Below are 16,004 nucleotides of genomic sequence, written 5' to 3'. Positions count from 1 at the left end.
GCATTATGCGTAAGCGTAGCCCGATGAGTGCCACAGCACCGGCAGTTGGGAGTATTGTAACCTTCAGGGAATATAAGGTGGAGGCGGGCGGGTGAAGGGTAAGTATTTGTTTGTAGCAGACGCAGGGTGGTAGCGTGCGCCCGGCTGAACTTTGGGTGAGGTGGGGGGAAGGTTCGGCGAATAAGGTAAAATGCCTTAACGAGATCGTTATAAGTAGATTGTCCCTGGTGTCCAACTCGTCTCCAGTGTCTCCGGCACGGTTGACTAGGCCTCGCGCAATGGAGTGGGTGACCTCGTTGAGGTTGGGGAGGTGTGGGTGGACCGTGCCCGCGTGGGCCGGGGTCCATGCCAGGGAGATCATGCTTTCTTTAGAGTGTGGTGCCTGGCGGAAGATACGAAGAGCTTGAGGAGAAATACGGCCTTTGCTGAAGTTAGTGACGGCTGAGCGAGAGTCACACACGATGGTGTGACAGGTGGGATCTAGAGTGGCCAGGGCGATGGCCACTTCTTCAGCCGTTTCGGCAGTGACGCTGGAGGCGTGGTGTAGGACTCCATCGTGTGTGGCGACGGCCACAAATTGTGTGCCATGGGAATATTGGGCTGCATCAACAAATGTAACGCCAGGTACATGAGCAAGGGCCTTTATGATAGCTCCGGCCCGAGCTTGGCGCCGGGCCCTGTTATATTCAGGGTGCATATTTCTAGGAATAGGGTCTGTGTGGATCCAGCTACGGATGTCAGTCGGGATCGATTGTTTGGGGCCCTGTTGCTGATGGTAAGTAAAGCCAAGCGTAGATAGAATAAAGCGTCCCGTTTCGGTAAGGGTGAGCCGTTCAAGCTGAGAGCGTTGCTGTGCTTCAATGAGTTCGGCAAGGGTGTTGTGAACTCCTAGTTGGTTGAAGAGTTCAGTACTGGTGTAATGCGGGAGGCCAAGTGCTTGCTTGTAGACCCCTCGTATGAGTGTGTCGAGCTTGTTTTGCTCAGCCCGGTACCAGTTGAGGTACGCAGCAACGTAGGTGATGTGGCATATGACAAAGGACTGCACGAGGCGGAGAAGGCTTTCTTCGTTGAGTCCGCCTCGTCGGTTCGAGATGCGTTTAAGAAGGCGTAGGGTGTTTTGAGATTGGGCGCAGATCTTGTTGAGAGCCAAGGTATTGGAGCCGTTGGTAGAGATGGTGAGACCGAGGACCCGGATACTAGGGACGTGTTGTATAGGACTGCCATCTTGAAGGCGTAAGGTGATAGAGTCACAGGGTCGGTGCTCAGATTGGTGTTTGGGAGGGCGTCCCCGCTGAATGGGCTTGTAGAGAAGAAGCTCCGATTTAGCCGGCGAACAGCGCAGTCCGGTTCCTTGGAGATAGGCTTCAACCGTGTCAATCGCCGTTTGGAGGGTTGACTCCACTTGATAATCGCTGCCTCGGTACGCCCAGATGGTGATGTCATCGGCGTAGATGATATGGTTGATATTGTCGACTCGTTGTAGTTGCTGGGCAAGTCCAATCATGACTAAGTTAAAAAAGCATGGGAGAGATAACTGAACCTTGCGGGGTGCCTTTGCTGCCAAGGGGAAGCTGGTCTGATCGTAAATCCCCGGCCGAGAGGGTGGCCGTGCGATTGCAGAGGAAGTCACGGATGTAATTGTAGGATCGCTCTCCCAGGTGGAGGTGGGAGACCTGGTCAAGGATAGCTTCATGGGAAATGCTGTCAAAGGCTTGAGTGAGGTCGAGTCCGAGGATGGCTTTCGTGTTACGGGAATGGTCGTTTAGTACTTGATGTTTGAGCTGCAACATAGCGTATTGAGTAGAAAGGTGAGGGCGAAATCCAATGATGGTGTGGGGATAGATAGAGTTATCTTCGAGGTGTGTGTTGATGCGTGCTAAGAAGGCGTGTTCCATCACTTTGCCTACACATGAAGTGAGGGAGATGGGCCTCAGGTTGTTGAGGCTAGATGGTTTGCCAGGCTTTGGGATTAGGATAACGTTGGCAGTCTTTCAGGCAGCTGGGATGGCGCCTTTGCGCCAGCAATCGTTGATGTAGTCAGTTAGATGGGACACGGACTCGTCATCGAGATTGCGAAGGGTTTTGTTAGTGACCCCGTCTGGGCCTGGAGCAGAACGACCGTTAAGCTTGCGAAGAGCAGCATGTATTTCAGATGCGCTGAAATTGGCGTCTAGTGTAGGGTTGGGATTACCGATGTAATTTCTGTGTGGACTGACTTGTCCCCTGGATATATATCTGGTGCAGAGGTAGTCAAGCACTCGTTGTGGACCTTGCTTAAGGGTCTCCGTATAAAGGAGTTTCTGCAGCCGATCCTGTTGGGCAGTGCGAGGTAGTAGTATTGTCAAGCAGGTGTCTGAGGAGTTTCCACGGAGATGGGCGATGAAGTTGTCCATCCACCGTGTTACACAGCTCAGTCCACTGTTGCCGGCTGAGGGTTTGACAATGCTCCTCGATGGCTGTATTGACTTTAGAGTTCTTACTTCTGAGGCGACGGTTTAGGCGCTGCCCCTTCCATCGAGCTAGGAGAAGATAATTCCCTTTTATTGTGACTACAAATATGTGTACTGCAGGCAAATCTTCGCCGTCACTTTGACGTTCCGAATAAAGCCAAAATGCGAGTAGAATGAGCGCTTCTTGCAACGTATTTTGCGTGTTCGTGTGCGAGGATACGAGGTTGAGCCGAGAAGGATGGTGGCTTTATGCGCATCGTCTTCCCGTGCTGCCTAAATTTGCGGCGCCGGTGATCCAGCGTGCGCTACGGGAGGGGATCGGCTTCCTCCTGGTCTAGCCTTGCCAGTGTCTGCTCATGACGGTCCGCACGGCTGAGCTCGAACGGGGCCTGCGCGCCGTGCGTTGGGTGTATCTGCGACGAATGCCATGGCTAAGAGAGAGCCAGAATGGCTGGTCGCGTCATGTACGCTGTCTTCCCGCGCTCATAGTATTGTAGGTCACATGATCTGTTTTGGAGACATGGCAGAGTTGAAGTGGTGAAATGAACAGGAGCACGACGCGTTCGCTTTGAGACAAGCGCGTGCGCTCCTCGCCGCCAGGGTTGTGGCAGCCAGGGTGCCCATGGTCATCTGTTAAATTGTGTTTTGTCAGATGTGCTTTGTCTGTGCGTGCTTGGCATCATGCTTCTTTAGATAGTAAGCGATATTTTTCCTGCAGTTTACATGGCGTATGAAACTATTAGGATTACTTAGCGCAAATGTCTAATACATTGCTCCAGCTATCAATGCCTTGCCTTTGTGGCAAAACTGCGAGATTTCTCTTTGCTATTTCTAGCTTTACCTGAATGACGTTGGCACTAAGATTCCGAAAATCTCTTGAGACTCCAACCGAAAGAATAGTTGAAATTCTCATCTGGACGAGGACGTCTTTGGAGTTTAAAGCATTGTCCTGGCGTGTTTTCGGCCACTGAGAAAGTCCTGAAGCGTTCATAATAGCAAGGATGACGTCGTGTCGATCTTCGAGATCCGGAACAGCTGGAACACAGAAAAATGGAAGCAAAGTTGTGCAGAGATATCCAACGGGTGATCTCTCAGGAGGCGGCCGGTACATTTAAAATAAACAATGAAAAAAATGGAGAAATGCAGGCCACTATTGCATTTGTCACATTGCGCCGCAAGGTGCGCACATGCACGTGCCAGTTCTTTATGCCAGACGCAGGAATGAAATGGGAAAATTTATAGCATTTCATTAACCTCTTCACGAAAACTTAGCTTCGCATAGATTCCAACATGTACATTGGATCTGCATATTTCTTTCTGCACATTTTATTGCGATAGCACTTATATATAGGCACTCCAAGCGGATTTCTGCCGTCGCCGTGAGGTTCCGTACAAAGTCCAAGGGCGATAAAATCGTCGCCGGGCGCCGTGTGCTCTATGTTCGAGTGAAAGCGCACGGGGGACGCGCGCTTTCACGGGGAGCGAACGCACGGCGGAGAGCAAACGCTACGTCTTTCGTCGTGCGAAAGGCCATGGGGGGTGGGAGGGAGGGAGGGAAGGAGGGGAGGCGACGTTTAGCTGCGGCACCAAATGCGTATCTAGCGACCGGGCGCAAGGGGAACTGACCACTCAATCTCCCACGGGAAAGGAGGAAAGTGAGAAGGCAGCGTGGTAGGGAGGGGTGCGGCTTCTACTCTGCTAGCAACTGCGTACTTGTATTTTGCGCGGCGGCGAGCTGTCGCACGCACCAGTATCTTGAAAGCGATCTCCACACGGCTCTTACCTTTGTATGCGTTGTGCTTGCGCCGTTCGGTTTCCGTTGAAGCGATAGACCGCACTAACCTTCGCTCGCTGCTGCAGCCGCGCTTGTTCACGCCAGCGTTTTGAGAGTGGTTGTCTGCGTTCATCGACTGTGATCTATTCATGTTTGCTTGCACGCGCTGACACCATGCTTGTTAATTCAGTTAGTAAGCGAATGTGTCCAAGTTTATGCAGCCGATAAAAGTACTATCCTTACTCCGTATAGCTCTCTACTAATTTGTTATCGCAATTGATGCTTCGCCTTTCGGGCGATACTGCGACATTTTTTACGACCTTACCGGTCGGAAAACTGTGCTCATTCTCGAAGCGTGTCGCATACTATTTGGAATAGCGTGCACTGGCCAACTTTGTACGCAGCGTGCTCTTGCCCTGCGTGATTATTGCCACTACGCTGAAATCACTGTTTTTATGTGATGACCTTCGATGTTAATTTTGGCTCATACTGCTGTGTTGTGTACGTTCACTGTTGTTTCGCGCATTCAGCAAGAAAAAGACATATTGAATCGACAAAGGCTGATGATGTAGCGCGTGTGCCCGCTTCTGTTCAGTGGCTTGTTCTCACTGATGTTTTGCGCTGCGGACTAGTTTGTTCAGCTCCTTGCGTAGTTCAAAAGACTATGTGTTGTTACTTCAATCATAACACATTATTACACAATTCCAGCAAAGCTACAACCTAATGAAAACTATTTAGTTTTTGTAGTCGGGCTGCTGTGGAGTGCTTTTATTTCCTCTGCGCACGGGGTAGAGGGGGGGTGGGGAGGCCTCTTTGCGATTGTGTGGACAGTTCCAACAAAGGCCAGGTACGAAATTCTTCATTGAATATTACGTACGTTTATCCCTACATTCTGAAGCGTTCACTCACCCACGCAAGCATTGTAGAGGAGAGCAGCTTTGTCCGTTACATTCTGGTTCTCGCCAACAAGGGTCATGTTTCCTAAAATGTCTAAGAGAAGATGAGAGCAAAAGTCACAATCACTTGAATTATATAGCTCTGTGGCTCAGAACAAGCCCGCGGGATGGTTTCATGACCGCGGTGACCACATCGCGTTGACGGTGAAATGCATAAAGGCTTGCGTAGCGTGCTTGAGGGCGTGATAAAAACCCTGCGGAAGCCTAATTTATTCTGCAATCTCTGACTACGATTTCTCTCATAACCCGCATTCCACTTTGAGACGTTCGTTGTGTCTTTCTTAGGGTATTCGTCTTGAACGGAAGGTAGCCGAAGCTACATACAGCGTATTTGTGTGCGAGATGGTAATGAATAGCTGAAGGGTCCGGCTAGAAATATCAACAAAATGAGATGACATTCATTAGCTCATTCCACTCTATATGCGTTCAGTTACCTCCATGCAGTGAAGAACAAGGCGGTTTTGCGCTGTGCTTCTTATGGGTACACTATCTGCGAATATTAAAATGAAAACTTCATCTGTGTTCAAGCAGAGATTCTTGCAAACATGTAAGTTTGATCCTCGCTCACTGCTATTCGTTATGTTGTTCCGCTGTTGGCGAATCCGCCTATGGGGCCTTTTCTCCTTTCCAGCGCATACAAAGAAAATTCCAGCCGCTGAACACAAATTTGGTGCTCCATTTTATATTAGCGGAGAGTGTACATACGCTTTCATGATAAAATATGGTCTTCTGTATCGAAAATTTCGTGCACCTGGACGGCGCAGAGCCGCATGAACTCCATACAATTATCGTTGTTCTCTGTCTGCGAGCTCGATTCTTCTGCTCGGTGATATACATACCAGTCTCCCTTACCTACATGGCTACAGTGGGGGGCTCCAGAATAATTTTGACGACCTGGGAATCTTCAAAGTGCCCCCAATGCACAGGACACGTGCGTCTTTGCATTTCGCCCCCATGGAAATGCGGCCGCTGCGGCCGGAATTGGATCCCTCGATCTTGTGCTTAGCAGTGCAACACCATAACCGCAAAGATCAACCCGGCTGTGCTTGAGATTATTTATATGACAAAACAAATTGCCCTGACTTAAGATGCTCTCTTTGACTTTGTTTAGAGCATGCGCAAGGATCTTTGGTCTTTCACTCAATAAACGATGTCCTTAGTTATCTTTGTTATCCATAGGTGACGCGAAAGTCAGCAGCTCCACACGCTCATCGCCGATCACTAGTTTAGCGACATGAGGGTCGCGAGGAATTTCAACAGCAGGTGCGATTAAATACCTCTACGCTACAGTTTCGTTGATGCTAATTGATTTCACCTTGGCAGAATGGAGTTCTCGATCTGCGTCTCGCTGCCCTCTCAATATACCGCAGAATTATACTTTGTTCGCGGCTAGGTAGAGAAATCATTATCAGATTCACTATATTCAGAGCTCAGGAACCGACGTTTGCATGACAATGTGTGTGTAAGCTGCCCAAGATAATTTTTATTCGCATGTAACAACACTTGAAATGTGCATTCGACACTCTCTATTTCATGTAAATGAAGTATTCGGTAAATAATATTTGTCCGGAATTCACAAAGGCCATGGAAGGCAGCACGTCTGGTGCACAGAATTGCAAGCGTTCGTGAACCGCTCACTGGCAGTTCAACAATTTTCTTGTGTCGTCGTGCACAATTCATTGGATATCTAACAGCGAAAACAGTTTGACAAGGTCAATGTGTGTTGTTGAGCCGCACTTCTATGCAGATAAAAAGGAACAGCTTCCTGACACAAACGGAACAATGTTCACAGTGGGGAAAATTTAATCACCACGCACGCTGAGGGGAGAACGAAAAATCGTGCACGTTTTTTCATGAAAACCTCTGCTGGGGTTCAATGTTGGTATTTTTGTGAAGACCACTGTGGAGCAGAACAACTAAATTAGGTTACTTGTCTTGTTATTACAGAACTTGTTGTTATGTCAACAGTAGTGTCCAACTGCCAGTTAAAGGGTAAACGGGGAAGACCTGGAATGTTGTGTATAAATAATGAAATTATGAGGATAATTGTTTGATCTTAAAGGGCATCCCTTTTTCTGTGTTTCCTTGCTTGTTGACTAAGTCATAATTTCGCTGCACATCCAGCACATCTCGTTGTGTGTCCTGCTTCAGGACGATCGCGAGCACAAGAAAAAAGCCTATTTATCGTATTTCCTTGCAATCTGAGACAAGTGCTGGCTGCTTTCTTTGATCGAGTATTCGTCCAACAGATGCCCGCCCGATGTGCTAACATCAGCCAAGTTGGCATATTATGCCATACATTCTAAGGAGAGAAAGGACCCGGGGGAGGGGGGGGGGGAGGCAGGATGGGGACACGTTTAGTGGGATTGGTTTGAAGGCATCGTTTTCAGTGTGTCCTACTGTTCCCCATAAGGTGTGGCTTGCTCGCGGCATAAAAGTTATCTGCTCGAAAAATGGGAACATCGCGTACACCTTGCTCTAGCTTACCGTGAAATATATAATAACCAGAGGTCGTACCTCGAAGTGTCTCCTTGAGTTCGTCGCGTAGGATGTCAAAGCTGCCCGTCTTTGACTTGCTCTCTGGTATCTTGTGCTTTGACATCCATCCGCCGCAGGCATATGAGTAGAAGTCAGTGCATGGGTCAGCGGACTTATTCAGGTACTCAGTGATAAGCCCGGCTGTGTCCAAGGATATAAAATACACATATTGTGTGAAAGTCATCAAAACTTGTCGTTTCATTATCGCGTGACTGTAGTGCAAGTTGCGGTGGTTTTTCATTTGCTCTGGTAACCTACGTAAAAATACAAGCACTAGCCAAATAGTATATAGTTGATTAGATTAGTGTGAACATTGTTTTCTGGCTTACCGACGAATATGGACTCATGGTAATGTCAGTGACAACTGCGGAGTAGTAAATCTTAAATCTTTTGCCAATAATTCTACTATCCCTCCACTTCCAATAGTCGGAATTTGACTGAAATGTGACTTATATATGCAGCAGTGGCTGCGGAATGATCACCCGGAGTTTTAGTCCATGAACCTTAATGGCTGCACATTTTCTAGTTAGATACGTCATGCTTGTTCACAATAGGAATAGTCCGCTGATGTCAGACGTGTTGTATTATGAAACGTAATTGCAGGGGACATAAACATCAGTGAGACCTAGGTGGTGAAAGCACGAAAATCGTCTGATATTGTTAGTTAGACAGTCTGGATGATCTTAACTGTGCCCAAAAATGCAATTGCGAAACATACGTTACCTCGTTGGATGCAGACAGGTTTCTCACAAACTTTGTAGGTTTCTAAAGAGAGAAAACAGGCCACATTGCAAAGGCATGGTCGCGCAGAGAGGACATGGATCATAAAAAAGAAACAACATTGTGGTGAAAATTATTTCTGCTACGGTCTTAAGCATGGACATCCTGTCGACTCCGAATAGTTACCATATAATTTGCTTTTGTCTTTTCGCTACAAAGACGTTAAGTTTCTGGCGGGGCTTCGAAAAGCTTCTGATGATTTCGGATGCAGTTTAAATAAGTAAACCCTTGGGAGCTAAGGTTCGACAAAGCACGTGACATATATATTATTGTGTGATTGGCAGAGCCAGCACTGAGGAATATCCCGAGCTTCGTGCAAAGACGGCAGACTCCCAGCAAGTGTTCATTTCAATGCCACGTGGTGCAGGGTCCTTTGACCACTCATGGTAGATGCGCGAATAACGTGATCCTCTCGCGGGCTAAAACTGGAGCCGGAACTAATGTTTCTGCGAAACGCTAATACCTAGAGCAGCGTTTGCTCTGAATTCACGTTAACCACGTGGGTGGCGTGCTAATAACGTACGTATTCCACGATTTGTGAGAGAAGAGGGGAGTGTACGCAAATCATGTGACCAACTCGCGACTAGCGCGAGAGCTTGGATGTACGGAGAGCGAAACAAAAAAGACAGAGAAAGTACCGGTGAATGTTGACTTAATGTGAACATAACTGCGCTGAGATATCATGTGATCACATTTAGGGGCTGAGCGGCTCACGTGATGTTTTAATAGCGGAGATGTTTAAGCCTGCCGTAAGTCATGGGTCGTGTACAGAAAAAGTGGGCTGATCCTGGCGGTTGTGCAGAAAGGGTCCAAGCGCAATGGCACATACCCTTGTCAACTAGCGAAGCTGAACTTGGCTAAGTCTAGCTAAGCATGGTTGGGACTACTTATGCTCAGTCAGTCATCGATATATAGCCAATCGATAGCTAATCTATCGCCAATCGATAATTGATCAGTAATCAATAAATTCTGGAAAATTCTGGGGATGACTTGGTAGTGCTTTGCCTAGCGCAAATACGTGGCCAATACCTTGCTATAGCTCATAAATAGCCAATCAATAGCTAATCGATGATCGATCAATACTCAATAAATTCCCGAAAATGTTGGGGAAGACTTGGTAGTGCTTAGCCTAGCCCAAAAGCCAGGACCAGCTTTTTGCACATCAGGTCCGCTGTCTGTTTAGCATTGCGCCTCCACTGCAAGCTACGCTAATTTTTTTCTTTTCTTTTTTAATGGTTAGAGCCAGCCATATGGCCATCGGGCCCCTCGCGCTTCGCACAAAATGAAATTCATGGTGTTTGACACTGTGTCAGTCACAGTGTATTACACTGCTGCAGTCATCAAGAACGCCGAAACGAATTTAAGGCAATGCGAAAGTGGTTGCACACAACACATCTCACGAGTCACCGCTTTGCCATGAGTAGCTTGACATCCGTGATGAAAATGAATGAAATACTGAAACATAACTTTGATTTAAAGATGTCACTAGGTTAATGATTCTTCATTCCAGAGCTCCGCTAGTGAACTTTGCCAGGCATTGCTGCATTGAATGCGCCAGGTAGCTCTGGTTGACAAGCGTTAACTGGCAGTCTAAGCTTCAGAAATTAGTTATATTGATCTCGAAATTAATGTCTAATACCTAACGGACATTGCCGCAAGACTCTACGAATGTTAGTTGTCTGTTCTCTTTTTTTTTCGCGAAAGTTTTGCTCACAGGATGACCTCAGTAAGAAAAATATTTTTTTTTTTCATCGAAATGCTGTTGTCTAATATTGAACGCAGTATTGATCCCCTGTATATAAAACTGATTTTGTCCACGGAGTATCCATGGTCCAACTGCAATATTTTTCGAAGTATAAAAGAAAACAAGAAGTCAAATACACGTGTCAAGAAGGGTTTTTTGCCTTTTGACTCTGCCCACTCTAAAATTGTGAAAAGGGCCATCGCGTTTCAGTGCCTGGATGCTGCGCTCCCCAAAGTCGTCCCCGCATACAATGCAGCATAGCTTCGAATATCGGATTGGTCGCCTATTGCCCGCGGGATTCCCATGAGTTTCTTGTTGGTGTGGTGGCCGAATCTCCTGCAGAAGGTAAAGAACAGAGCTCGAACGTAAAGGGTGGAGACCCAGCGATAGACGGCGAGACCCTTATAGTCATGCCTTATATACATAAGGTCTCGCACAACGTGAAGAAGGTCGCGAACAGTCATCGTATTCCTATTATCTTCGCGACTCCCTAATAAGCTTTCTAGGCTTTGCCTTCGAATTTGCGTTGACAGCAAACGAGTTTGCCAAACCAGGCATGAACGCCCCTTCGTAAGGTATGTGACAGGAGTGGTATATTCTGTTTCCTTGATGTGCGAAATTGTGTATATCGGCCAAACCGAACAGTGCATCAATGACCGGCTCAGGGAGCATGCGCTAAAATCTAAGAATGAAGATGACAAACATGCACACTTGGTTGTCCATATCATCACGTGTGGTTTGTGAGGCACGATTTTGTGAGACCACCATCTTAGGCAAGTCTGCAAACTACACGGCTCGAGTGGCTTTAGAAGCATTCTGTATCCCCAAGAGTTCACCTATCTATAAGCGAAGCATCTATTCTCTTTGCACAGTGCCTAAATGTATTTCTTGTCCTCTGTTGTCTGAAGCCCGAAGCGGTATTTTTTCACTTTTCTTAGATTTGTTGTTATCACTTTCGCATGGGGAAGAGGGCGTGACACTTCTACGTGGCTCAATTTATAAATCACAGTGTGCGTCGATTGAAATACAGATATGGTAGTAGCGCTCGTCTGCGTCTTTCGTGCCTCCTTCGTATGTATGCGTACTTTTTATGATGTATCTGAAAAAAACTACCATCTTGCGTGGATACAAAAACTATTCGCTGTTTAGAAAGTGTTTGTGTATGTCAGTTAGAAGCAATTATCTTGTGGATGAATCTTTGTTTTCGTTTAGGCGAATATTGGTTGCTTTAATTTCAACGTTTTAGATGACATTGCGTGCTTTTTCGAGGTTACATAATTTCAAAATATCGGCGTTGGCATGTAGCAGAATTATGCTTGTTGTACTAGGCTCGTATGCGGACATCATTTGCGCAAGAAATTGAAACGCGTAATCGACTAATTACAAATAGTTTTCTAAAAACTCATCGGTATATTTGTTCTTGGCACATATTTCAATTTATGAGTTCCGGCCGGTGAATTCGTTAGACAAGTACACTTAGAACAAATGCTGAGGTTGACACGAGTATCCGGACCTGCGTTCCCAAAATTTTCGACGAAGTACATTGCTGTCTGCACTACTCTCGTACTGTAATGCATAAAAAGGCATTTTGCTAAAAAAAAATCAATGAAACAGCAGCACATTTTGACAGCGAGTTTGAGGGTATTTGTCTCAAAACTGGTCCTACTTTGAAATTTTCTTGTAATAGATTTGCCTGGCAAATTTAGTAGCTTGAATTCTCCATTTAAAATATGTGCCTAAAGTATTAAATTTAATAGTTGATTCGGTAAATCTCGCCGAAATGCCAAGTATGCATTTAGATTTCTTGAACCAGTGATGCCTGTCTCTGAGTAGTACAGATAAATAAGCATGTTTTATTCTATATGTCAGAGAAAAATTATCAAGATTTGGCTAACGTTAAAATACACGTGCTATCACTTGCCCGAATTCAAAACGTATAGGCCGCAATATCTATTCTGTGTAGCATATGTGTAGCTGGTGAATTTATAAAGGACAGAAAAATTATCTTACAGTTGCTGCATGAATCTTCAAATTGGCAGGTTTAGACTGTTCAAATGTCACCCACACGTTACATCAACAATTTTAAATTCCCGTCCATGCGTCAAGACTATGAAAAAGTTGGAATGTTTATCTTTCCTTAGGTATTGAAAATTTTGCTACTGATAGTGTTTACTACGAGGTACGGGTTGCTTCGTTAAGTGAATTAAGTGCCTGATATACAGGCGACACGAAATATCTGAATCAGCATGAGCCTGCTACAGCCCTCTGAGCAACAAAAGTCTTTCTCAACGATCTTCAGTCATTCATGTCACGCGCAAGCCTACTTCATTTTACGCCTGCAAATTATCTTATTTCTATGACACATAAAAATTAGTTGTCTTCAGTTGACACGTATTAGTGCACATTACGTGACCTAATGCACAATAATGTCTACCATGAGATGACTGCAGGAATTTCCACTAGTGGCTTCATGCGAATCTGGTGAAAACATTTTGTGAACTTGCCTTTCTGTCCAGTAGTGCTTGTTGTATTTGAAACAACAAGGCATACCCATGCTAACAGAAACCCCAGTGCTGCAAAACTCTGGACTTGCATAGCTTCTCCTAGAAGTAATGAGAACAAAACAATACCATAGGATATTACACACCATCCCAATTTGGGAAGTACACATTTAGTAATTCAGGGAAGCTTTGCTTTCTTTAGGCAAAATATTTCGGAGGCGAATCGGAGACACATGAGCATGTACTAAAGTAGCTGGGATGTGGCGCCCGTAAGAAGTATTAAACTTCAGAACAACGAACGTCGCAATATAGGCGGATGTGGTAGGATTTATCATGTTTTTGTGCAAACTCTCGGAAGATCCAAGCCGAGTCTAAATAAGCAAAAGTTCCCCAAACATGGTGATTGAAGCGGATGCGGTATAGAAGTGGAACGCTTTTAACGTTTGACTGTTGAAACTTCCGAGTAGGAGGAATATGAATGATAAAAACTGCATATCAAACACCAAGAAAACACGTAGCATGAAACGGCGGCTCTTCTGGAATGCTCAACGTGGAGGAAAAGGAAGAAACGTTAAAGAAGGAAGGTTGAGACGATTTAGCCACTTCATAAAAAATACAGGATATGAAGTACGAAAAATACACTATTTACAATTGTTGAGCGCAAACAAGATGCGGAGCCATCTTGGGGACGCTGAACAAAATCCCATCGCCGTCTTTAAAGGGGCCCTGGACAACTTTTTATTGAAGTGGAGAAATGCACTTGAAGTTAAAAAATGCTATTTCAAAAATACTTTGCCGCAAAATATACGTCAATGGGTTCAGCAGAAGCGGAGTTCATCACCATCGTCGTCGTCGTCATCATCATCATCAGCCTATTTTGATGTCCACTGCGGAACGAAGGCCTCTCCCTGCGATCTCCAATTACCCCTGTCTTGCACTAGCTGATTCCAATTTCCCCCTGCAAATTTCCTAATTTCATCATCCCACCTAGTTTTCTGCCGTCCTCGACTGCGCTTCCCTTCTCTTGGCACCCATTATGTAACTCTAAAATCGTCCACCGGTAATCTGCCCTTTACATGGCCTTCTCAACTCCATTTCTTTCTCTTAATGTCAATTAAAATATCTACTATGCCCGTTTGCTCTCTGATCCACACCGCTCTCTTCCTGTCTCTTAACGCTACGCCTACCATATTTCGTTCCATCGCACTTTGCGCGGTGCTTGCCTTGTTCTCGAGCTTCTTTGTTAATATCCAATTTTCTGCGCCATATGTTAGCATCGGTAGCATGCAGTGATTATACTGCAAAGATGAAGTGAACTCGGCCGCGGGCGCTCGCAAAGCGGGCGCTGGGAGGGAAGACGACCAAAAAGAGAAAAGAACAGCTGGCCCAGCCTTAAGTGTTTCCTCGCGCGGTTCTTCGGCGTGCCGGGTCTCTCCTACCCAGAAATGCCGTACACGCTTCCTCAGGTGTGGAGTCCGCCACCCTACCACCATCGCAAGTACCCACTGCACCGTCTGGGGACGGCGTTCAAGCCTCCTCAGCGGCTCTAGTACAGGGATGTACCGATAACCTCGTCAACGCCATCGCCAAGCTGGCACAGCAGCTCCAGGTTATGACGACCGCCTTCGCATCCGTCAGCGGTTGCGTTCTGCCTGGGAACGCCGTCCACGCTGCGTTGGACATAGATTCTCGCCGTTCTAAGTGTCTCCTGCGGCCAGGGAAAGCCATCCATGCTTCCCATGCCATTTATCACTACCCCATGACATCAGCGACCTCTCAGCCACCAAGGGATGCTGTTCACGCTCCCCTGGCCATCCTTCCGGCTACAGTGAGTACCGCGGCAGCCACCCGCCCTGGCTCAACGGATGCCGTTTACGCTCCTTTGGCCACGGGTCTGGCTGGCCCGCGTACTGCGGCCGCTGACACCGCCTCAGTGTGCGCGGTTTCCGACGCTGGCTCAACGGGCGGCTCAATCGGCACCTTGACCGACGTCATGCGAGCCCTCTCGCTGCTGTCACAGCAGCTGGACTACTTCGTTTCAGCCGCTTCCGGTTTCCCGCTAGCAGCCTTTCCATCACCGGTTGCCTAAGAACTCCCGAAGTTCAACGGATTTCAGAATGACCCCATTCTATGGGTGCAAGCATCCAACACGCGCGGCGCACGCCATGCCTGGTCCGACAACCGACAACGCGATATGGCTGGTTGCAGCGGGGCGACTTCGAGGTGGCGCCAAGGCGTGGGACAACTACGAAGGCCACAAGTACCGGTGCTGGGCAGAATTGAGCGCTGCCTTGATGGCTGTTTTTCACCCTCTGGCATGTGCCTGCGACGAACCCGACCAGCACTGCTCAGCGACCGGAGCTCGTGAGATACCCCGCTTTGACGTACCAGTCGTGCCCACTAACGCCTCGCCAGGGAGGCCCACAGGCTGCCCCGCCGCAGAAGCCGGCTTCCCGAGTGTCGTCGTCGGCCCCATCGCAGGCGATGGGAAACGCACGGAGACTACCGCCCCCGCTTCACAAACCTATCATAGGCTCTATCACAACCGGCATAGGCTCCACCACAACCCATAAAGAGACAGCAGAACACCGCTGCTACTTCGACTTGGCATTCTACTGGCAGCCGGCACATGGCACCCGGGAAGGTTTTGGCAGTTGCCTCGCCATCTGCCCCGCTGTAGACCCAGAATGCGAACCATTTTTACCACCACGGGTCTCGGACTGAGTCGACCACTCCGACACTTTACCACCACTTCCAGAGACCGAGACCGCTTTCGGTCCACCACAGTCAGTGAAACTGCTTCCAAACACATCAACGCCGGTGCGCATGGAGGCGCCGACGGTACCACTCCAGGAACCCGACCTATCCAAGGATCGTAGCAGGGAGATGCTTCCTGACTCGTCGGAGCCACATCGTTGCATGTCCACGGCCGGAATCGCTGCCGTTCACAGCGCACTGAGGGAGGCCTCGCGGAAGGTCATCATCATCAAAGACCTGGCCGCACGCAATAGACGCGCAACACGCGCAAGACACCGAAAGAAACGCGCAAAAGACCAGTCGCGAAATGCTCGCGGTTTTACGTCAAGCGCGGCTCATTCGAGCGCAACGACGAGCGCCGATCATCTTGCGGCAAAGTTGCGAAGAAGCAAACAACGGCTGAGCAGAGTGGCTGCTCATTGGTCACGATCTCTTGGCCTACGTGCCTATTTGCGAGGGGATAATTGTCGACGCGACGTGCTACCAGTGTGCAACAGCCAGGGC

At 47.6% G+C, this 16,004-nt stretch overlaps 1 protein-coding gene across 1 annotated transcript in view; it reads right to left on the bottom strand.

The window, feature by feature from the left end:
- The window catches only part of LOC119432501 (neprilysin-4-like), a 102,240-nt gene extending 93,695 nt beyond the window's left edge, over positions 1 to 8,545 (bottom strand). Inside the window, exons 1-2 of the mRNA XM_049658848.1 lie at positions 8,442 to 8,545; positions 7,698 to 7,859 (exon numbers count right to left, since the gene is read on the bottom strand). Coding sequence (XP_049514805.1) covers positions 7,698 to 7,859; positions 8,442 to 8,544 — 265 coding nt within the window. The 5' untranslated portion in view covers position 8,545. The remainder of the gene's footprint in view (positions 1 to 7,697; positions 7,860 to 8,441) is intronic.
- Positions 8,546 to 16,004: the final 7,459 nt, after the last annotated feature.

The sequence above is a fragment of the Dermacentor silvarum genome, chromosome 11, assembly GCF_013339745.2.
Source record: "Dermacentor silvarum isolate Dsil-2018 chromosome 11, BIME_Dsil_1.4, whole genome shotgun sequence".
Taxonomy (NCBI): Eukaryota; Metazoa; Arthropoda; class Arachnida; order Ixodida; family Ixodidae; genus Dermacentor; species Dermacentor silvarum.
The sequence above is the reverse complement of the archived record's forward strand: the minus strand, read 5'-3'. Positions and strand labels throughout refer to the sequence as shown.